Source organism: Cryptotermes secundus, unplaced genomic scaffold (genome assembly GCF_002891405.2).
Source record: "Cryptotermes secundus unplaced genomic scaffold, Csec_1.0 scaffold1428, whole genome shotgun sequence".
NCBI classification, from domain to species: domain Eukaryota; kingdom Metazoa; phylum Arthropoda; class Insecta; order Blattodea; family Kalotermitidae; genus Cryptotermes; species Cryptotermes secundus.
Window position 1 is genome coordinate 173,567 of NW_019737416.1, and position 24,792 is coordinate 198,358.

The following is a 24,792-nucleotide window of genomic DNA, read 5'->3' on the forward strand; positions in this document are numbered from 1 at the left end:
TACCTTAAAATATTCAAATCATAAAGCTCATTTACAAACTGTATGTGTTCATGTAAGCATGCACCCATTAGTGTTTGTGTGCATGCATGGGTGTGTGTCTCCTGTTTCAGACACTGGTTACATGCGATAAAGTATAAAATAAGTTCTGGAATTTACATTTTCAAGAGAATGGGAGACCTATTGCTTTATAAATAAGATTGACCAGCTTTAATGTCAATTTCTCTACATTTTTCTTCTTGTGGCTGTGTTAAGAGGTAAAATTTTGTGAATGTGAGGATAGCAGGCCCCACTGTGATTGGGAACCCATGTCTCCTCTGCTGGCTATCACCACCATTCTGCAGTCATGAATAATGAATCCATTGTGTAGAAAGACAGGGTTTTCAGACTTTTACACATGTTGTGCTTTCAACATGACATATCACATAGCTTTGTTATAAATGTTGAAACTGTGTTGTGTGATTTCATACTGCATAAAACAAGACTTTCTAGTGTTTGTGATGTTTGGGTTCCAGGTGCAAGAAGAATAATGTTCCCATTGAGAAGATCTACAACAAAACCCAACGAGACAAGTTCCGTTGGGCCATTGACATGGCTGGTCCTGATTATGTGTTTTAACGACCGTCTTGCTAGTTGGAAGTGTCGTGACTTGGAGGGATTATGTTCATGACATGTGTTAGGTACATCAGAAGTTGTAACATTTATTTAACAAGCAGAGTTGGTTTTGCAGACCTGCCTGATCTTTGCTTGCGGAAGGAAGAGAAGTGGCATAGTGATTTGGAGAGTTGCCTTGTGTGGATATGTTGTGACTATAAGCTGCCAGTTCATAAAAATAAACCTTCAGAACCATTTCAGTTCTATATTTTTTATGGTGGGCAGTATTGAAATATCTTTTGAGGCTCATTTTTACTGGATTTGATGTGAGGCCCAAGTATTGTTTGTGTATAAGCTGTTAGTAATGAACTGATATATAGAGTGATTTTAATTTTATTAGGTGGTAAATTTCTGTACCACTTTTAAGTTGGTCTTGAGGTAAGAGACATGGAGGTAATCACGCTTTTTGTCTTAGGAGTGTATAAATTTAATTCCATGGCATGTTTTATCATGAGATAAATTCACAACCATATTTTTAGCAGTAAAGTGAACTGTTCTGCTAGGCCAAATACTGGACATCAGTTTTAATTTTTGTCCAGCCTTGCATCTGATATTACTCAGTGGTTGTTTTATGTATATATATGTTTCACCGATTTTCAGATGATCGGTAATAGGAACTTGTCATTGTACCATTTTTTCTTTGTTTTTTTGTTTGAGTTGCAATATCTTTTAAAATTCTATCTTCCAGAGTGGTTTAGAGCAGTGGTTCCCAAACTTTTTTTGGGCCACTGCCGCCTTGGTTCCATAAACTCATTCCCCAGTGTCCCCTGCCCTAACCTATAAAAAGTATTCTTTGAGAATAGTGGTTTGCACAGCCACTAAGGAAGATAATAACAGTAAAGTAAGATACCAGATTCAGTGACTGCTTCACTGTTAGTAAATTCTTAATGCGATGGATGGGCTTGATGAAGTGATAACTACTTTCAGTCTCTGGTCTAAAGTTACTCCAGTTGTAAGTAAGTGAACAACATACTTGGTGGGGGGGAGACCCACCTCCAGCACCTGCTGCCACCTTGCCTCTTAACCCTCCCCCCAGGTAATCCCACTGCCCACTTTGGGAACCACTGGTGTAAAGCATTGTCACGCATTTTGAGCACATTTATATAACAGATGCAACCAAAGACTGCCACTGCAGTTGTTTCAAAATCTGACCAAAATGTGGAGTTACTGCAATATCTATATATATATATATATATGTCATTTACTATAGGGCCGGGTTGGGAACTGCTGCAATTTAAGTATAACACTTGCCAATCCAATTGGTCCACCACAGCACATTTTACCTTTGTCAGAACTCGTATTCTGTACGTTACACGAATAAATGATTTCAAGGAGTAAATTTATAATTCTGTATTTCAGCATGCTGTTGCAATTGTTTAACTTAATGTCCATGTATTTATTGTCCGTCAGTATTGCAACACTTGTTTATTCACTACTTAATTTTAATTTTAGTTTAACATTATGCACTTTGACACTACATGTTTCGGCCCCAAACAGCCATCTTCAGGTGTCTTGATATGTTACAAATATTTTACTAAATTATGTTAAAACTGCTACACTGTCTTAGTCCATGTTAAAATCACAGTGTAGCAGTTTTAACATCCTTTAGTAAAATATTTGTAACATATCAAGACACCTGAAGATGGCCGTTTGGGGCCGAAACATGTAGTGTCAAAGTGCATAATGTTAAACTAAAATTAAAATTAAGTAGTGAATAAACAAATGTTGCAATATTCACGGACGATAAATAGATGGACATTATGAGTAAATTTATTTTGACCATCCTGTCTCTTATACCTTCCTCCAATTTCCTCTGAACAGAAATCTTCTTGGCTTGTTCTCAGTGAAAAGTTGTAGAAATATGCCTGTCCCCACGTGACAACTTGAGAACAACTGATTTTCAGAAATTGGATTTTGAGTTGTATTAAAATTTGCTGACCCATCCTAATTTGGTTAAATCAAACAATAACCAACACTTTACATGAAATTATGGGTATCACAAGTGTACTTACTTACTCATGGAGCTAAGCCCTTCTGGATGAGCTGCCAATTCTGCAGCTACTCAAGAATTTCCCAGCATTTTATGGAACCCGAAGGTTCATTACCGTGTTCACAAGAGTCCCCCACTGGTCCCTATCCTGAGCCAGATCAATCCACACCATCCCATCCTGTCTCTCTAAGATCCATTTTAATATTGTCTACCCACCTATGCGTTGGCCTTCCCAGAGGTCTCTTTCCTTCTGGCTTTCCTACCGATATCCTGTACGCATTCCCAGTCTCCACCATTCGCGCTAGATGCCCTGCCCACCTCATCCTCCTTGACTTGATCATTCTAATTATACTTGGAGAAGAGTACAAGTTATGAAGCTTCTCATTATGCAGTTTTCTCCAACCTCCTGTCACTTCATCTCTCTTCGGTCCAAATATTCTCAACACCCTGTTCTCAGATGCCCTCAGTCTTTGTTCCTCCCTTAATGTTAGAGACCAAGTTTCACACCCATACAGAACCACAGGTAAAATTACAGTTTTGTATATTCTAATTGTTTTTTTGGACAGCAGACGAGAAGACAAAAGGTTCTGGTCTGAATGGTAGCAAGTTCCGTCTCTTAATTTCCTCCTGAATCAGGTTTTGATTTGTTATCATCATTCCCAAATATCTGAACTCTGCCACACTTTCAAAACATCTGTTTCTTATCTTTATGTCATGATTTTGCCCTGCAGTTTGGTGACGAGACAGCCACATATACTTAGTTTTTTCTGTGTTTACTTCTAGAGCAACTTATTTACTTGTGTCAATTAAAGTTTGTGCGTTTTACTTTATGGTATCTATATTATCACCCAGTAGATTCACATCATCGGCATAGACCAACAGCTGATGTGTCCCATTTAATTTCAGTCCCACCTGGTTTTCCTGGACCTACCTAATGGCATATTCTAAAGCAAAGTTGAAAAGGAGTGGCGATAAAGCATCTCCTTGTTTTAGACCATTCTGGATAGGAAATTTATCAGACAAATGTTTACCTACACGGACTTTACTATACGTTTCGTTTAAACACATTTTAATCAACCTAACTACTTTCATGGGTATCCCAAACTCTATCAGAATATTGTACAATACTTTCCTCCTAACTGAATCGTAGGCTTTCTTGAAGTCTATGAATAGCTGATGTACTGTCTCATCGTACTCCCATTTTTTCTCCAATATCTGACGAATGCAAAAGATCTGATCTGTAGTTGATCTGTTACTTTGAAACCGACACTGATGATCCCCAATAATTTCATCTGTGTATGGACTTAACCTTGAGAGAGGAATATGGGATAAAATTTTGTATGAAGTTGGTAGCAGTGATATTCCTCCTGTAATTACTACAGTCAGTTTTATCACCATCCTTGTGAACTGGTACAATAATAGACTTCTTCCACTGATCAGGCACTTTTTCCTTATGCAAAATAGGCGTAATTAGATTGTGGATCTTAGAATGTAATATTTCACCCCCCACTTTTCTGCTGGAATTTGATCACTACCTGGCAATTTATACCGTTTCAATTTGCAATAGCACTCTCAACATCAAAAGGGCTAGGATCAGCTACTAACGGCTCAGCTGTAGCGATTTCTGTCTGCCTAACATCACTGACCTTATGTACATTCAATAACTGAGAGAAGTAGTTCCTCCACCTATTCAAAATGTTGTGGCAATCTGCAAGCAGATCACCATTCTCATCTTTGACTAAGTTACTGCTAGGCTGGTAATCCCTCTTAAAGTCATTTAGTCCTCTATACAGGTCTCTAATATTCTTGTTCTTACTGTTCATTGCAAGCTCATCAATTTTGTCTTTGAGATATTCCCTCTTTTTGTTCCTGAAATGCCTGCTGGTTTCACGTCTTATATTCTTCAGATTATCCCTATTTAACTCGCTGGGATCCTGTAACCTCTGCAATTTGGCCTGCATTCTTTGATCTGACAATGTTGAGCATGCTTCATCGAACCATTGCTTGTTTCTTAGGTTCATAATAACCTGGATTCTCTTTGGCAGACATTTTTATATTCTCTCTAATAGTTTCCCAAGCTTTATTAACATCCACCTCAGTTTCCAAGTTTACCAAAGCTGCAATCCTATTTAAGATTTAACACAATACAGCTCTTTACCCTCTACCTCATCTAATTTCTTGAGATGAACCTCTCCATATAAACTCTTTGTGTTGTTTGTTTGCCCACTGTCAGTCTTTCCCTAACGTTTGCCACCACCAGGTAGTGGTCAGTATCACAATCTGCTGCTCTGAATGATCAAACATAAATATACTTGTACTTTGGGAATGTATAAAATACATGTTCTAGTTCTTCATAGAATCTATCCTTTATGTCATAAATTTTATCTTCTGTTGGGGCGTGAACATTCATAACAATGATATCACACCAGCGACCTTTCAGTATTATATATATATGATATCCTATCACTAACAAACTCTGTCCTCTTAACTGCTGATACAATTCTCTGACGTACGAAAAAAATGATGCCACCTCCATCCCATCTGACCTCCTGTACTCCCGCCAAATGTAACTTATATTTTAAGATTTCTTCTGCCACTGCCCTATACAAACTTCAAACATTCCAAGTGCCAAATCTCATCCATTTTCTTTAGCTTAGGTCGTTTATCCAAGGAATCCGTCCAGGTCCGAGGCTTTGTGTTCATTTTCGTAACATATTTATTTTTTACAGTGAGGAGTTGTTAGTCCCACACCCAACCCCCAAGCTGGAAGGCCACCCCCTGTCGTCTGATCACAAGTGTACTTTGCTAAATATTGGACACAATGAAATGCACATTTTATGCCCAATACACCTCTTCTACAGATCATCTTGAAATAATTAAACAAAGGGATATGCTGTATCACCTCATAATTTGAAAACCATTATACTGATATGCAATATATTTCTTTTTATTGGAGGTCCTTGCACAAATATGTTTAACAACATCAAATTTCACAAATCTAGGTACAGTAGGAGGAGTCTAATACTGATTTATAGGCCATACAGTTGGTACCCAATACATCTAGATTCTTTCTGAAGTATTCACACTAATCTTACAAAATTTTATTGTTGCATTTCACACAAAGTAATAATGCTGTGCACAAAGGAAATAAATTTGCCCAGGGAAAGATTCTTAACCCTGACTCTCTATAGGGGAAGCCACAACATCCACATCAATAAACTGAACACAGGTCTTGTATATTCTTTCATGATCTGTTGATCTGACTGAAAATGTGAATTGCTGCCAAGTAAGTTTTTGACACATTTGCAACTAATAGATGCAAAAGGCTATATTATAGATGGTAATATAATATAAATTTTTTCTTATATACAGTGCAACACTATTATGGGATATGACAGAGGCAAGGCTAATGTCTGTATGATCTTAGGAGATACAGTGTATGACTCCTGTTAGCGAGGTTTTTATTTATCGTTTGCACAAGTTTCAGCCCTGATGTGTAAAGTGGAAGGACACGTTTAGAATACATTTATCAGTGTTTGCTTTAAGTCGTGAAGTTTAACCCGTTGCCGTGGTTCGACGTGTATGTTTCGTCAGGGATTTAAATCGTCTGGGGGGGTTCGATGTGTATGTTTCGTCCAGCTGCACACCTATGTTATAACGCCCATAATAATTGATGGTTTTGCTGTAGATTGTTAGATTTTTCGCTGGCCTGTTGTCAGTAGAACAGAGTATAAATAAGACACGACTTTATCTGCGCCAAGTCATCGTTACATATGCCTGTCTTGCAGCAAAGTTCCTGTGGCTNGTCAGCATTAACAAATTAAAAATATTGTGCAATAACAGAGGAAATGTACCATTAGTACACCATGTACATTTCCGAACTTGATTATTCCTTAACCAGCCAAGTGGTTCTTTTCTGTGTTCTTATCTCTCCCACAGTGGCACATTAAATTCCCCTGGACATTTAAATTTGTCACTGCAGCATTTAATTTTATAATTTTTGCTCCATTTTTAAAATGCAATTTATCAATCATGTGTTGTAAAATTATGGAACAATAAGCCTCTGAAAGACCAATTACCACACTTCACGTACCTATGTTTTCATTTCTATCGCCTTTACATTAAAGTTGATATTTTTAGTAAAATTCTGTACTTTCTGTCTTTATTCTAAAAAAATCCACCACTGAATGCATGATCTCACACACATGCCCGAGTCATGCACATTCACTACAAGTTTTCTTGACAGGCACCTGGTGTTTAGTAATGAAACATGGTCATAATAGTTGACTGACAAATCTTTACAGCGACACTGTGTATGCCTCACTGATAAACAGAGTTTCTTATTGCCGTGTGGGTTTAAAAATTATACTTCCTTTGCATGAACGAACTGAAGTGTTCTTTCAAATATCACTGCAAAACAGACCATGAAATTGTCACTAAAACATCTATACGACCAGAAACACTGCTGCAACTCAAGTAGCAGATACTGTGAATACTTTATAATTATGTAGTTTTCAATACCAGCCCAGTCATGAGTCCTACATTTTAGTTTTAGATTAGGCGTGTTTTCTAAAAAATTTTTTGACATACCGATTTATTTCTCTGACTATTACTTCTGCAACATCTGGTGTACAAAACAGCTCAAAATATTCCTGGGGTTACTGGGGTCTTCTAAATCAACATTTATGCCAGGCTTGCCAGTAAATGGAAAATGTGGTCGCTCAACGCCTGAATTTGCCCATGCACCAGGTAGCATGCTACTGCTGTCGCTGATATTTTCTGCTTCATCGGGCCTGACACTTTGTTCAGCACCTAACAGAATTTTCACATTTATATCACTGTCACTCTGAAATACTGCTATATTCATTCTCTTGTAATAGTTCATAAAACACCTCATCACTTACACACATCTTGCTACGAACTACCATAATGTTCAGTCAAAAGAACTCAAACCTAGGACAGCTATCAAGCAGTCAACAACTTCCTGAATCTTGCAAGCACAATGTACAACTTTCCACTGCTGACTGACATTATATCTACAACAGAGTAATTAGAAACCTGTGTGACATCTACAGATGTCATGGCCACTATGATACAAAGTACTGCATGTCTACAGAAGTCATAATCACTTGACTGGTTAAGTACACATTTCTTCACATCTACTAAACCATGCCTTTTGAGAATTTCAGTCCATCCCTTTGCATTAATTGCAAAGAAAAAATAAAGTGATGACCACAACAGAATATGGTGAGTGGTTCAGTGACATAAATAAAAGGAAGAAATGCAATTTTTTTTTACTAATATAGATGATGTACCATGCCACAAACTCATAAATCTCAACAATTTGGGGGCTGGAGTACCTGCCACCATATTGTACTGACATTCTATATCTGGAAGCTTGAACCATCAAAAGTTCCAAAGGATACAACTGATGACAACAAGTAATGAAGATTGTGGAATGTATTAACACCATCACCAAAACTGAACTGTCCTTAAAGGATGCCTGTATTTAATAAAATTGTCTGGAACAAAGTTTAGCCAGAAGCTATCAGCAACCGGATGGCATTTATTGGGATAGCAGCAAGTGTGCATCAGTTTCATGTCAAAGAAAAACTTGGTTCAAGATCTGTGAAATGCAAAGTGTGATCTTCCACCAGCTGTGACACAGAAGCAGCAGCAGAATTTATCAAAACAATGCAGGGGAACCAGCTTTTACAGAAACGACTATAGAGGAAACAGTACAACTAACACTGGAGAATGTGCCTATTGCTGAAAATCAATTCTGTATTTAAGCATCCTGTTGCAAGGCATATTAAAATGCATACACAGACGTTGAAAATTAAGTGAAAAGAAGGACACTGAATTCTGCAAAAGAATGACTGAAAGAGGCCCTCAAATGTGTTGAAAAAATATTCTGATATTTTGATCAGAACATAATGCAACATCATATACCTTTGTACATTGGTGTTACTTACTTACTTATTCATGGAGCTGAGCCCTTCTTGAGGAGCCGCCAATTCTGCAGCTACTTAAGAATTTCCCAGCATTTTATGGAACCCGAAGGTTCAGGACTACGTGGAGAAGAGAAAATTTTTGACCCTACCAGGACTCCTCCTACCCCTCAGTCATCCAGCCCACAGCCAGTTGCTATACCAACTACACTATCCCAGCTCTTGTTGTTACTGAAGTTAGTGAAAAAAAAGTTCAAAGATTGAGAAATTTCACACCAATGGAATGAAGATAATTTGCAAGTTCATAACTACTGTATACAATGTTATTCTAATATGTCCTTATTTTGTAATTAACATCCACCCTATGAAGTAAATTTAAGAGTAAACAATTTATGGCCACTTTGCATACTGCCACAAATAGCGGTTCCTTAGTGTGTTCAACCATATGTTAATTTTTCCAATGCACTAAATTATATTTACTTATTAGAGGTAATATACAACTGTATTCATCTTTGTAAAGTGGGTGTTTTTAGGGCTAAAACATAATTTGTTTTATACAGAAATAGTACAGTTGTGTTCTGCACAGCTGATGGTTTCTACTCCATGTAATTCACAAATTACTTTAAAAAAGTGAAAAATATCTGAAACACATTCTTTCTTCCATGTATTTCAGCTGAGACATACACTTTTTCAGAACTATGCTGCATGATATTAACTTCCTACGAATCACTCAACTTATACTTGTAGTCCAGAAATGAACTGGTATCATTTCTTCAAACTGCAGGAACCAACTCACTCCTGATCTCTTCTTTCAGTTATAATGATTCTGAAGGACCAAAGAAGTCTACATTTTCTAGACCTTTGGGCATGTATGTGAGATGCGATATATCTTTGTGTGCCATGTTGTATCCTTTTCCATATCCTGGAACATCCAAACAGAGATCATTCAACTCCAAATCCCTACAAATACAAACCCAAGGTAAGCAAACCAATTTATAAACTTACCGAGATCTTTCATAAGCCTTGTTGGGGCATTCCGCAAATGTAGGGGAACGCTGGGTAGTGGCCCTTTATGTTCTGCAATGCATTCCTTGGCTAGAGCTAGTGCATGGTCCATCTCCCGACTCTTTGGAGCACTGCATAAAAACAAATCCTTATCTTTTTCCTAAATACATTCCTTGTATTACCCAAAGACCTTTGTGTGGAGGCACAGTATAGATGGCTGAAATGTCACTGTGCCTAAACAAAACACTGTGAAGGCACAGAAAGGGTGTGATAATGGAACCTCACACATTCTTAATCATCATGCTCTGGGCCAATTTTATTGAGTTCCTGGTACACGTTGAATAGGATGATGATGGGACCCTGAGCTATCCTGAACGCTGGTAAAGAACAAAATGCCAGTACACAAAAGAAAACTTGAAATTTCAGCCCTCTCTTCACTAAGCGGTGTGCTAGTTCAGTACAGGCACTAAAATGAAATTCGGTGGAACTCCAACGTACAGTTTCAATGACTGCAAGTCAATAATCTGTGTTAAATTTCCTCCATTTAAGATTTTCCTCATTTCAGTATTGAAATTCATTACTCCCCAAATATACCTTAAATGGGGTTTCCCTGTATATCATATTGCACCTGACACTGAGTCAATCAAAACTTATGACTACAACATTAAGAAAGAAACAATGACACAATTTTGCTTGATTTAGAGTAAATAAGATTATACAGTTGCTTGCACTGTGATATATAAAAATGTTCTGATAAAGACAAACTTTGAACCACTGTCAAACATAGAACATGCAAAGATGATGTACTGAGCAGACTGGTCAAATTGTGAATGCTTCCAATAAATAAACAATAAGGACGAAGGTTTTCAGGCATGTATTTGCAGGAATTTTCTTCAAAATGTGTATTTCACTTTCTACATGCATATGCACACTTCACAGACTGACACAACCCTCTGGTCCTCAAAATCCATCCCTTCCCACTCTTCCACTGTCCATCTTACACATGTTTAGTCTGTAATGCTGCCTCTATTTCTGCATGCTAACTCCATTTTATTCCTGTTACCATAAATACCCAATTAATTATTTTTGGTAACCTTTCGTCGGCCATTTGTTTTCTATAGCAGTGTTTCTCAAACGCCGGGCCGCATCCCGGATAGAAAAAAAGAATTTACTGGGCCACAGTCTGACAAAGGTTGAGAACCACTGTTCTATAGTATTCATATCTGGCACATTCTGTACTCCATAATTTCATTCATTTCTGTTTCTGACTTTGTCCATCCTAGGCATACCAGCTGATCTGAGAAAATCCATTTAACTAGCCAGTAATGAATTTATCTCTTTCTTTAGTATCTGCCACACCCCAAGTCCACACTTAATCAATGCTTCATGTATAGTAGAGTCCCAATTTTGACCTTAGATTATCTGATATTCTGCTATATCCAACACAGCCATTTGCTGCATGCACATGCATACCATTTTGCCCACTCCCACTGCTGGTTTGTCACTGCATCACACACTGTCATGGACATAGCTTCATTTATACATCTGTGCTACTGATTTATATTTGTACTGTACTTCCTGTGATTGTGTTTTATTTTTCAATTTAAATTTTTGTTTTCATATAATTTTATTTTTTGATGAACATGGCAAGTGAAGACAGAAAGTGGCAAGAAAATTGTAATAACCTGCTACATTGGGTACAACAAATTTCAGGCTGTGAGAAAGTGAATGATGATATACAAGAATAGGCAGAAAAATATGAGCAACAACTTACTCACCATGATGAAATAACTATGGATACAAACTACAATCATTTTTAAACAGATTTTATGTTTTGCCATATTGTATACTGAGTGTTTAATTTAATCAATTTAGAATCCGTTGTTCAGTTTATTTAAGTGAAATTTATTTCTTTAAATAATAGTTTTTTTTACTCTATTATGTTAGTTGTACTGTTGAATAATTATTAATAAAGCTCATTTCATGTTTACAATTATACTGGACTTTATTTAACTCAAAATTTGTTTTGCCCTCCCCCACCCATTTTCATATTGTCTTAACATTTTCCTTAATCTGACCTATCAGTCCTATTTAGGTCAGATAATTGGGACTCTACTGTACATCAGTTTTCATTTCTGTTATATGTTTATTCCACCATATCAAATTCAAGGAATATGTGTATACTACCTTATGGGCCAGAGTCATTCTGTGGTCTGTTTCAATATTCTTGTTACCACATTTATTAATTTCTGTACCATGTAAATATATTCTTCACATGTTTGTATCTATCCTTCATTTTCTAAATCAACAGCTGTTACTTCATCAGCACAATATTTTTTTATAAGTATATACACACATCATGTAGTGTGCGCCCATCCACACAGTTCATCTCTAAAACTATAGCGCAGATTTTAATGGAATTTGGTACTGGTGTTCTAAACTGAAAGTCCAATGTAAATGAACTTCAAATGAAACTTAAAAGAAAATTAACCAAGTTTTTCAAAAATATATCACTATATAAAAATATTGGTATATGGCATAAAATATAAATGTAATTCAGTCGTGTGGTTTCTAGGAGGGCTATTTGAAAGGATCTTCTATTTATTTTAAGCAACTAATGTAGGAGTGGTGGAGACCTTGTGCATGCAATGTAGCATTATATGACTCACTGCCTTGTAAACCATCCCATAACTGGTCACCTAGCATTTGTTCTTGTCTCTACAGAATGAGTTATGATGTGTCATGCAATTGATAATCCCACAGCTGCGAAATTCGTATTGTTATCTGCTTTCTTCACGCTAAAACCATTAGTGCTGTGGAAACCCATCATGAATTATGTGTGGCAGTTTACAACCAAAATGTAATGAGTGAAGGAACTGTAAACAGCGGTGTAGAATGTTCAAGATGAAGAGTGAAGTGGTTGGCCATATGTAGTGAGTGACAATCTTGTTCAAAGTGTTGACCAAAAAATTTGTGAAAGATGGCACTTTACAATTTCAAAACTTTCATGTGAATTTTCGCAAATTTCACACACCTTTCTGTACAGCATTATCACAGTTAGGCTAAGCTATCATGAGTTTTTTGCAAGATGGGTTCTGAAAATGCTCATGGATGTGCAGAAAACAGTTAATCGTTTGGCTTTGACTTTTTAGAGTGATACCACAAAGATAGCGAAGGATTTCTCAGTCACAGCGTAACAGGTGATGAAACCTGGGTTTCATATGAGAATGGTGAAACAAAAGAGCAGGCAATGCAGTGGAGGCACACACCAAACAAGCCGAAAATTTTAAACTAATGTCTGGCAGAAAGCTGATGGCAACTGTGCTTGCACTCAAGCACTGCTGAAGCATTTCAACTGACAGTTGTTTGACCTCCCTAATTACAGCCCTGATCTTGCTCTGAATGACTGCCACATTTACCTACCTGAAAAACTGGCTGGGATCACTGCACTTCAACAGTAATAACACTTTTTTTTTCTCGTTGCTTGTTTTGGTAACAGCTCACTGGAGGTTACTTTCCGAATAACCCTGCATTTGAAACATTTTTTCAATGCTGTGTGATTACAGATACATACAGGAAAATAATTTATGTACCAGTCCTTGCTATATCTCTGCAGCAACAGTTTGTTTCTGCAATAAATGGAATTCTGGATCAATGGCTGCTCCTTTCTATGCCTTTCTTTCCTGCTTTTTCTTTTGTGTTGATACTGCCAATATATCATACCTTATAGCATCAAATGGTCGGACTGGTGAATGATGAACTGGAAAGGATGTGGTCATGGCCTAAGTGAGGTATCATCCTCGATTTGCTTGGAGGCACAGAGCAAAACTGTGGAAAATATCAGTCAGGATAGCTGTGACCTAGCCAAGATTCAAACCAAGCAGTTCTTGAATACAGGTCTAGAGAACCAATCAGCCTGCTCCTGCTGTTTCATTTTGTAATTACATGAATATGTTGTAATGATGAACATCAATGGTGAAGGGAAACAACTCCCCTAGCACTGATACTGAACATGCTTACCGTGCCAGGTATACAGCACACTGTGCTAAGAGAACATCACACTCCGGCATTCCAAGCAGTTGGCAACCCTGCATTGCTGACACTGCTACTGTGAGAGCCATGGGATCTGCTAAACCTAGGACATGATCACTATGTTGTATCAAGCAAATTAACATAAAATATAGGAAACTCATTTCTCATAAGCACCTAGGTTCTGTGTGGTGCCATTCTAGTAGCATAAGTGGATCTTTGTGGATGCTAGCTTTAAACACATTCTGACATGGGTGGTTGCAAGACTAATTTGATTTGTCTCATTCTGGTCCGTCACACTATCAGTACATACAACACCGCACGCACGTAAACTACACAACTAACAATAAGAACATACAACCAAGAGAAATAATCAACATCTTCTATCATCCGGAAGAAAAAACAACATGACCCAATGCTGGTTCACGAGTTTTAACATAATAACTAATTTTTTACATACAAAAGATTTTTAATACAATTTTAAATACATAGGGAAGCTATTTTATGGAAAAGTGAACATCACATTGCGTGCAGTGGGAAACCCCAATTGAATACCAAGCAAATGCGCTTAAATGAAACATCACACGTAAATCTACACGTCAAAGTGGCTGCATAGAGCAATCTGTGATATAGTGAGCACTATTCATAACCTAAATGCATGATGTTAAAACATCTTATGTGACAGTGTTTCCTGCTCGTAGTGGTGCGCCTCTGAAGATGATTCTTTTGAATCGAAACATGTAAGGCGAATAAAGACTGAAGTGTTGTGAACCTTTATGTCATACCGGACTGAAAGTTATCTATTTTGTGGTTGTAAGACTACTTTCATACAACTTCCTCTATCCCTATGTTCCTGTATCATTATAAAGATATTAGAATGACATTATATTTTTTTCTCTTGGGTGCTTGAAGCTCACTGCAACATTCAAATGTTCCTTGTAGGTCTTTCCATATCCCATTTCCATCTTGGAGCATTTGTGCATGTTTAAGGATCCTGTTTTGTTGCATTTAGTCTACACAACATCTCCAGTCTGATAAGTCTGCAATCAACACTGTAGTCTGCTTCATGTCCATTTGGCCGCTCAAGGAATTAACTTCCAGTAGTGATGTAAGAAATCTCATCTACAGTCACACAATACTGTGTAGTTAAATATTTCCTCCCATTTTGGTTCTTTCATGTTTTCATTACTCCAGCACTTACACAGCAAAACCTATCTATAACAGAATCACAAGAACCTGAATTATTTTCTACTACTGACATACCCATGCAAAATGGCTGCTTTCTACTAAATTAGAGATTAGTATATGGGATGAACAGAATTCACATACAAGCTCTCCACACTGTGCTTCCTTATTAAATCTAGTAAAAAAATACAGTAAAACATGTCCTGTGGTGTTTAGTTTTCAAGATACATGTCACCATCAAATGGTGCAAACTATCAAATAAGAAAAACATGAGTATCTCACAGTTATAAACAGATGTCTGAAGTGGCCTCCATCTATTTAAAGGCATACAGAAGTGCGCCACACATTGACCCTTGTCACAGTTGCTTGAAGTTTCGCCATGAGATCTTCGATAGTCCTGGAACAGACTACATAAATATGCTCCTTCAAGTGCCTCTGTATGAGTCTAGATCTGGCTTCTGAGGAGGTCATGCAATTGGACTTCGATATTCAATTCACCTTCCTGGATATGTTGTGTTGAATCACTGCTAGACATCCTCATTGTGCACTGGAGCTCCATCATGCTGAAACTACATCTGCCTCATAGCTAGAGGCACATCTTCAAGCACCCCAGAAAAACATGGTATTGAGCAGTCAGCCCATCAGGTAGCAGATGGGGGACCATGACAAGGTCCCTGATAATTCCAGCCCAACCGCCGATGCTGAAGTGGGCTTGATACACATTTTTATGGAGAGCTCGAGATTTATTACAAATGATAAAACAATTCCATCCAATGTGACTGTTGAAGCTTTTACTACTTCACTTCTTAGCACCCTAACATGTTTCGGTCCCTATAGACCATCATCGGAGGGAACATCAATAATTTTAGAAACTACTATTACATTGGGTGTTTGATTTTTAAAATACATAAATATACAATATTTGTAATATACACTTTATACAAAATCCAAATTTCTTACAACTAGAGCAACTGTCCTTGATGCATTAAAGTTTTTTTAAAAACTTTCTTATATTTAAGTTAAAATTCTTTAACCGAATAGGTTCTTGTCCCTTGTCCTTTGTTCTTCTTGATGGGGCCGTACTTGTGCCGCCATGCCTAATCACCTGCCTTCCTTTCACTGTACTTTTGAGTATTCGATATGACAAGCAGAAAGAAAACTTAGCATATATGCATACTGAAGTCAATAAAACAACACAATCTGTGATGCTGCAGTGTTGATATTAGTGATGGGAATGATTTATGAATTACAACATTAAGATGGCCTCAGATGGCATGAACTACATACAAAAGTTCATGATGATTGGTTCGAGCATCAAGTAATATTAAGGTTACTACCTCAACAATTTCAGAGGCTGCTATAATGGTATTAGTGATGGGAGCAATTTATGATGTACATGGTTGAAATGGCCTCATGAGGCATAATATACATACCAGGTTTTATGATGATCAGTTCATGCATTCAAGTAATATTAAGAGTATTACTTGAACAATATGAGAGGCTTTACTCTTGGCATGCTGTAAGTACCAAGTGTCATGATGATCGGTTGAGGCATTTAAGTATTTTTTTTAATTCTAGTGGGGTGGGACTGAGTCCCTTGTACTGTGGCCACTTCTGGCCTATTGTACCAGCCCCAGATGATAGGTGAGGGTGATTGTGGAGCAATTGGTGGAATGAAGATTGGCAGGGGAAACTGAAGTACTTGGAGAAAACCTGCCCCAGCACCACTATGTCCACCACAAATCCCATTTGACCAGACCCGGGATCGAACCTGGGCCACCGCAGTGGGAAACCAGCGACTAACTGCTTGAGCTATGGTGCAGCCCCATGGCATTTAAGTAACATTAAGGTTATTGCCTAAACAATTTGAGTGGCTTCAGCGTTGGTATTACTGATGAGAGAAATTTATGAAGCACATCATGGAGATGGGCTCAGGTAGCATGATCTATGTACCAAGTTCCATGATGATTAGTTCCAGCATTCAAGTAATACTAAGCTTATTACCTCAACAATTTGAGAGGTTCCATTGTTGATATTACCGACACGAGGGATTTATGAAGTAAGCTTTGAGATGGCTTCATAAGGCAAGATACATGTAGCAAGTTTCATGATGATTGGTCCAGTCATTCCAAGCATCTGTATTCTTCCATCCCTTTCAGAATTCCATAAAACTAGATAATTTCATAACTATGTATTTCTCAGATAGGTTTCTGCTCCATGGAGTTATCCTTCGTGGCCTTTAGTCCACAAGCGAACTATACCGATCGAGTGACTGCCACTTGTTGGCGAAGTTAGTGCCAACTTTTGTGGACAGAGGGTGTTGCATGGTCAGCGCAATGGATTCCCATGGCCATTAATCTTGGTTTTCTAGACTGCCATGGATTTATAGTTATTCATTTAAATGATACCTATTTTGCATTCAGGATATCTTGTTACACACTATATACACTTACCAATGTCCTCACTGGCAGCCCTGACAAGTCTCCGTGCTATATACAGTGGGTCTTCCCCCCCCTGCAGCATCCGGGTCATCCAGTAGAGGGCTGCATTATCATCTGAAGCTCGTATTGATTTGTGCATTGCTGAGATAATGTTGTAATGTTCATCTCCCTTCCTGTCATACAGCAGGTGTGAACGCTGGAAGTAGCATATGCAGCAAAACTTCATTACTTCTGAATAGGACCTACGTATATGAAAGTGACCATGATAACTGGTAATGGCAGAAATTCAAATGTATTGTCAGAATCTTATCAAGACTGGAACTATAAAACACAGCATCATAAGCAGAAATTATTATAATCATGAGTTTCCTTAAGTTTTACTTCTATGTGAAACACATATATGACATTTCCAAATTTAAGGTTTGTCTTCAGTTTAATGTTCAATTCCATTTCCCATATGGAGAAACATTAAACAGTGATATAGCCGTAGATTACTGAACATCCAAACCTGATAACTATACATTTAAGTGAAAGAAAGTTTATGGCCATTAAAAACTGCTGAATTATTAAAAGCGTTAGTAATCTGTGTCTTTTTGTATATCAAATATTATTTTGGGTTCTCACAACATCTTATGTCATTTTTTGATGAGCTAGTGCTCTAAAAAATGTTCAGTTGTCCAAATACTATATTACCTTGACCCCATCTTTGATGTCATCGAGTGAAATGAGAATCACTCCTGAGTCCTGGTCTCGGGCCTGAAGAGCCAGTTGCAAGCTGTTCAATGCCACGCGAGCATCACCATCACACATCTCAGCCAGCCATATCACTGTTGCCTCATCTATTAGCACCCTGCACCAAGAACCCATCTGTTATTTATTTATCTTGGTAATGGGGTATCAGGATTTGCACACAAATCTACAAGCAAGTCATGTAGACTGTAACATTATTCATCACTATTATTGGAGAGGCATCATTTACAGTATTCTGCACAAGCAAATTCTGTTACATTCAGTACCAGTAATTATAAGAATACACTACTCTTCTCCATTATAGCAGTTTCTGTGCATTTTTTGCACTGTGCACATAAAGTGAATGCACCATGGGAAAGCTGCACTAGCCTGTCCACATTTCACCTCCAGAACCATTCAATAGACTCAGAAATGGTATAACATACAAGATATAAAATACAAATTTTATCTGTATCCACACCTTTAATTTGGAACACTTTCTGATACAAGAAATAAGTACATCTAAAAATGATTCCCCTTTGATAGCATGAATAGTTTTGCAACAACACATCTTTGTCTCCAAACAAAACCCACTACTGGCATTCATTTGTGCATCTGTGAATGGAGGAAATATATACGATGGGGTACCCAAAAGAAACCGAACTCATTTTTTTGTGGGCAGAGCTTTTGTATTACCGCGTTTTGCCGCTATGAGCACATAGAGCTAACATTCCTGAGTCGATAAGCCGACTACCGTTGCTTCAGAAGGTAAGGACTAGTTTCGGCAGAGTTTATAGTGACAACTGTTTTGTGTGATCGTCGTTTTTGCAATGGCTGATTTTCGCAAACAGCGTGCGGCAGTGAAATTCTGCTTTCTGCTCGGGAAAAGTGGAACAGAAACTCTTGAAATGTTAAAAACGGCGTACAAGGACGATGCTATGGGGAAAACTCAAGTGTTTGAGTAGTTTTCCCATTTCAAAAATGGTGAAATGTCAATTGATGACAAACCTTGTTCTGGTCGTCCTTCCACGGCCCAAACACATTAAAATGTTGAAAAAATTCATGAAATCATCAAGGAAGATCAATGACGGACCATTGAAAAAATTGTGGAGCTGTCGGGAGTGACTTGGAGCTCAGTTCAGTGAATTTTGACAGAAGATTTGGGAATGAAAAGGGTGGCTGCGAAATTCGTGCCACGACTGCTGACTGCTGAACAAAAACAAGGTCACGTGGAAGCAAGCTGTGCTTTGAAAGAAGAGTCCCGAAATGATCAAAACTTTTTTTTCCTTGAATGAAAAGAGACATGAAAGGAAGGAGTTTTGCTGATGTTGCTGAGGTGAAGGAAAAACGACGGAGGCGCTGTCAAGCATCTCAAAGGATGAATTTAGACAATGTTTTGAAAAATGAAATAAAAGACTAGACAAGTGTATTAGTGTAAGTGGAGAGTACTTTGAAGGGGATTGAAGGTTTGTGCTTAAAATTTGAATAAATAAGTTTAAAAGAAATAAGTTCGGTTTCTTTTGGGTACCCCCTCGTATATATATATATTGCCCATGTTTTTAGATCCGGCTTCAAGGTTGCATGTGGGAAGAAGTAGGGAGGCAGTGTTTGCATCCATATTGTTGGAGGCAAGGAGACACAGGTTACAACAGCATTTTTACCTGATCTTAAGCCAAGCGACTTTTGTTTATGTGACAGTTTGAAGGATAAATTGTACAAAATGGACCCCCACAAGGATGACTTGAAGAGTATCTATAAGGTGTGTGAGTGTGCGCATGTGTGTGAACAGCAATAGCATATTTCTTTTCTCTTATAAATTAAGTAAGCTGCTCAGATGGAGTGAAGGCAGAATGCTATTGGGCATACATGGGAGTGCTCAACTGGTAGCTCTCACTGACTGGTGGTAAGGAAGTGACAATGAACTGAATAACAGAGCACTCTGATTCAACAGTTGAATAGTGTAAGTCTAATTACCTTGGTATCCTGTCACCAGGTTTGGTAAAATTAATGTTCTCTCCTGCTTTCACAATTTTACCATCAATAACTATGAGGGTCCTTTCCAAAATAGCAATAATGTGTTGTGTGTTGAGTTTCTCTAGTACAATGACTCGACAGCGGCTCAGAAGTGCAGAATTAAGGCTGAAAGAAGGGTTTTCAGTAGTGGCTCCAATTAGGGTGATAGTTCCACTTTCAACATGAGGCAGAAAGATGTCCTGTGAACAAGACATAATTACAGTTCTCAACATTGTTCTAGTTGCATGAAAATATTGTAAAACAACAAAAATCTTGAATATTTTGTCCTCAGTTATTTATGTGGAATGTTTTGAATGCCATAACATGCATTCCTTGAATGATAAAATAAACAGACTCTTAAGAAAATGTTAAGACTTGAGACTTAGAATATAAAAGGGGCTGTGCCATAGCTCAAGTGATTAGTCATTGGCTTCCCACTGCAGCGGCCTGGGTTTGATCCCGGGTCTGGTAAAGTGGGATTTGTGGTGGACAATGTGGAGCTTGGGCTGGTTTTCTCCGAGTACTTCGGTTTACCCTGCCAATCTTCATTCCACCAATTACTCCACAATCACTCTCACCTATCATCTAGAGGTAGTACAATAGGCCAGAAGTGGCCGCAGTACAAGGGACTTAGTCCCATCCCACTATAAAAAAAATAGAATATAAAACCAACTCCATTAAGAAGAGTCCTTCTTGAGAAGCCAGTACTCACTCAGTGACTCATGAAATTTAGAGCTTCATATGGAAACTGAAGGTTAACTATTGTGTTCACAATAGATCACAACTGGACCCTATCCTGAGTCAGATGAATCCAGTTCACAACCTCCTATCCTAAGTATTTTGGATCCATTTCAGGTATAATCCTCCCATCCACAACTTAGGTCTTGCAAGAAATCCTTTCCCTTCAATTCTTCCAACCATAATTTTGTACACATTTATGACTTTCCACGTGTCCTATCTACCCTACCCATCTTATCCTCCTTGATTATAAAATTACACTTTGAGCTATCAGACTTGGATACCAACTGATCTTTATAAAATCCAAGGCACAAAGTGGCAAGTTCTGTGTGGCACAAATTGGTGGATGTCATGCTGCTGCTGCAAGAGGTATCCAGAAATTCCACTGGCAAGTCAATTTTCAGCTTTGCTGAACATAATTTAAAAAAAGGTTCCTCACGTGAAAGATGCGTCAGTAAAATCATTCCTGTGCCTAAGCACTATGCCATAAATTCATAAAACGGGAGTAAATATAAAGCTTAAACTCAGCACCAGATGGAGGAGCAGTAAGCTTCACTCTCCAGCTGCTTTACCCTTGGAGTAAATGTCCCTGCCCCTGAATGAAAGTAATTTCCTATGTGGTACAAAATGTTAATTTTATCTTGGCATTTTTGCAATGTTAAGTAAGAACATATATGTGAAAACCGTCACAGATAATCTAATAAAAATACCTGACTTCACTAAAAAATGTGCCTACAATAGCAAATAAAATATTACATAGAAAAATTGTTCATGTATACCTTGATGTGTTCCTAAAGAACACAAGGAAATATTACAATTTTCTGTTGAGAAAATTACAAACTACCTCTCACTGATGAATTGCTGCCACTGAGAATGTGTTTGTTTGGGGTTACTTATGAACAAGAATTATACTGGGTATATTATCACTATCATATAAGAAACTAACAATACAGCTAGACCTGTGACCTGATGAAATTACCTTCCAAATGCTCACCTGATGCAATGTTATACCTGTTAACTCCTTGGTGAATCAGTAGGATTGAAGGTACAGTCACAGTTTCTTTAGGATATGGATCCACAATCCATGACCTGTCCGTGACACTGGTAAATAACTTGGAAAAGAGGGCTGTTCTTTGGGTACAGCAAATTTAAGCAAATGCTCCTAGCCCATAATTTGGTACCATGGTGCTTAACTTTGCAGTTTCAATCAATCTGATTTTGTAATGCTCTGATGTCACCAGTGGGCATTAAAAGCAAGGGGAAAACACTCCTCAATGTTGTAGTAAGATAGTGGCCAGGTAACTCAAAGGACTGCATGACTGCTTGTAACAATTAACAAATGTTATTCATTATTATACATGTGCCACCTAGTTTTAGGAGGGGGAATTTGCTTATCAATTCTCCAACAGAATTGCAATACTCAGTATTGATTCTTCTTTGCAAAGTTTCCCACAGAATATGAACACATCTATTATCAAAGGGACTATTTCCACATCCTAGGTTTTCTTTCCTGTATGGATATATGGAAAATAAATTAAATGAATGAATGAATGAGTAAGCTTCACATTGTTTTGAAACATGATGTGTAGTGCACTTTTCAACTACTAATCAGCTCACATAACCAGGATGTTGTGTTTATTACAGATTGTATGTTGGCCTGTGGTTAAGTTTTATGCAGGAAGGTTCTTCCAATGTTCATGATTGATGCAAACAAATTTATTCTAGTTTGCTTCTGTTTAGAACTGTGACATTTCCTTATCAGACAAAAAGATTATTCTTTGGAAAGTTTACATTATTTATCTGTCTTCTGGGATGTAGTGTCCTAAGAGTAAATAGTGAGAACATTTTTCCCATGTCAGTTGCTCTGGGATGTCTAGGATGTCAATGTATCTATCATTACCTGCTGTAATTTATTAAAGCGATGAATTTCATCCATAAAAAGAATGGTTCGCCTCTTGAAAGATCTGAGCTCATTCTTTGCAATTTTCACTGCGTCTTTAACATCATTGACACCGGACATGGTGGCAGACATTGTGACAAACCTTGCTTCCTGATTATCCTTCTTGCACTGGTTTGCTATTATATGAGCAAGTGTTGTCTGAAAGCAAATTAACACACAGAATGTAGTAATTTGGTTTCAGATGAAGCCCCTGTAAATCCAACCATTATAAGAGGCTTGATATTGCACATAAATCTAGGAAGCTGAAATTATTTTTACATGGCTCCTGTGCTTAAGCACTGTACCATGAAATGGGAATGGAAGTAAACATTCTTAACTCTGGCACCAAATGTGGATGGCTTCATGCTCCAGTCAATTTATTCCTTTCCAAAAAAGCTCACAATACTGAATAAGATACTCTTCTGACATCAGAGCCAGTCTGGACATTAGCACTAAGAGAAAAATCTATTCCTCCATCAGGAAATGAAAACCAGTCTCCCAGCCCATAGTCAGCTACCTTACTGACTGAATCATCCTAGCTATAATCCAAAGCAAATGGTTGAAATACAACCACTGGTGCCATCTTGCAAAAATATCAGGGTTACTGTACCTACATGATCCAGTACCACTGCTTGACAGCTGTTGGAATCAGAAAAGACTTACCACAAATTTTATGCAGCGAGTTTTCAACAAGTGAACTGGATTGAACTGGCTCAGGATAAGAAACAATGTCAGGATTTTGTGATAATATTGATGAACCTGTGGGCTGCACAATAAAATGGAATTTCTTAATTTGGTGAATAATTTCTGGCTCTTTCAGTTTTTGAGATTGAAAATATGTTCCAAAAAAAAGATTCCTGATTTTTTAAGGTCCAATATCAAGGTACATAACTACAGTCAACTATTTATGACTTCAAGGTGACTACTGTATTATCCTTGTCTCTGAAGTTTACAAGGTCTATTCCCAGAAATTTAAAAATAGTAAACACTAAGTATTTTGGACAAGTTGAATCATATGATTTTAAAGTTTCATCATCCATCAAACTGGAACCCAAACTGTGATTCATGGATGGATTTAAAATGGCAGTTTGCAAAACATGACACGTCAACAGTGCACAGAATTTACATATTACTGCGATCCATGAATGTATGGCAAACAACAGTCGTTATAAACGAAATTATCCAGTTTAATACAATTATTATCTGTGTATATAGAACTCCAAACAGTAATATTAATATATTTATTGAAACTATGGGCACAGTAACTAGTAACTTAATAGACAAAGGGAAGAGTATCATTATCGTAGGCGATCTCAACATCGATTTCCTAGGAAGAAGAGAAAATTTACAACTACAGACAATGTTAAACTCATATGGCTTGTAAGCAATAGTTGATGTCCAAACGAGAATAGGACCTAGAAGTCAAAGAGCATTAGATCAAATAATACTGAACAAGGGCTTATGGGGATACAATCTTAAGGTGATTGAAACAGAATTTTCTGACCATAAAGCATAGATACTACAAATACAGATGCAGTATAAGAATAAGAAGGGCAAGTTAAACTAAAGGAAGAATTCAGAATAGGTAGATCTTACAGGGAAGAGAATGTACAATACCTAAACTAGCTACTACTAGCAAAAGAGACTTGGAAGCTTGTTTTTAAGCAAAATTCAGTGAACAAGACATACAATGAACCTTCAGGTACTTTACAGTATTGTTACAATATAGCTATGCCTAAAAATGGGTAAAAACTAAAGAAGCAGGAAAATAAATGGGTTGCCTCAGGAAAAAGGGTATCAGGGAATAGACTCAGGTTTCTTAACTCTTTGACTGGCACGAAGGGTATTTAAATCCCACCCCTGTCCTGGCAGGCCCTTTAAACCTTATGTCGCTAAAATGCATGTAGTTACTTTTTCCTAAACAACTTCAACAAAAATTGGTTTTTAAAAACGAAATTTTCAGGAACTAATTAAAATACAATATTTTATGCAATAAATGCCTTTCCATACCTCTTTATTAGTTTTTCTTCGTGTGATAAACATTGAAACATGAAAGTTTGCAGAGAGCCACACCACAGCCTGCACACATGATACTTGTTTCTTTTCTAACCTTGTGCTTAG

General features: G+C 37.5%; 2 protein-coding genes across 2 annotated transcripts in view; one reads left to right on the forward strand and one right to left on the reverse strand.

The window, feature by feature from the left end:
- Positions 1-1,994, forward strand: part of LOC111870430 (DNA topoisomerase I, mitochondrial) — a 76,019-nt gene extending 74,025 nt beyond the window's left edge. Inside the window, exon 17 of the mRNA XM_023862731.2 lies at positions 513-1,994. Within this exon, the coding sequence (XP_023718499.1) occupies positions 513-615 (103 nt within the window). The 3' untranslated portion in view covers positions 616-1,994. The remainder of the gene's footprint in view (positions 1-512) is intronic.
- Positions 1,995-9,082: 7,088 nt separating this feature from the next.
- Positions 9,083-24,792, reverse strand: part of LOC111870429 (ATPase WRNIP1) — a 22,647-nt gene continuing 6,937 nt past the window's right edge. Inside the window, exons 3-9 of the mRNA XM_023862730.2 lie at positions 22,633-22,830; positions 19,956-20,194; positions 17,946-18,102; positions 17,265-17,448; positions 13,618-13,732; positions 9,598-9,728; positions 9,083-9,514 (exon numbers count right to left, since the gene is read on the reverse strand). Of these exons, the coding sequence (XP_023718498.1) occupies positions 9,408-9,514; positions 9,598-9,728; positions 13,618-13,732; positions 17,265-17,448; positions 17,946-18,102; positions 19,956-20,194; positions 22,633-22,830 (1,131 nt within the window). The 3' untranslated portion in view covers positions 9,083-9,407. The remainder of the gene's footprint in view (positions 9,515-9,597; positions 9,729-13,617; positions 13,733-17,264; positions 17,449-17,945; positions 18,103-19,955; positions 20,195-22,632; positions 22,831-24,792) is intronic.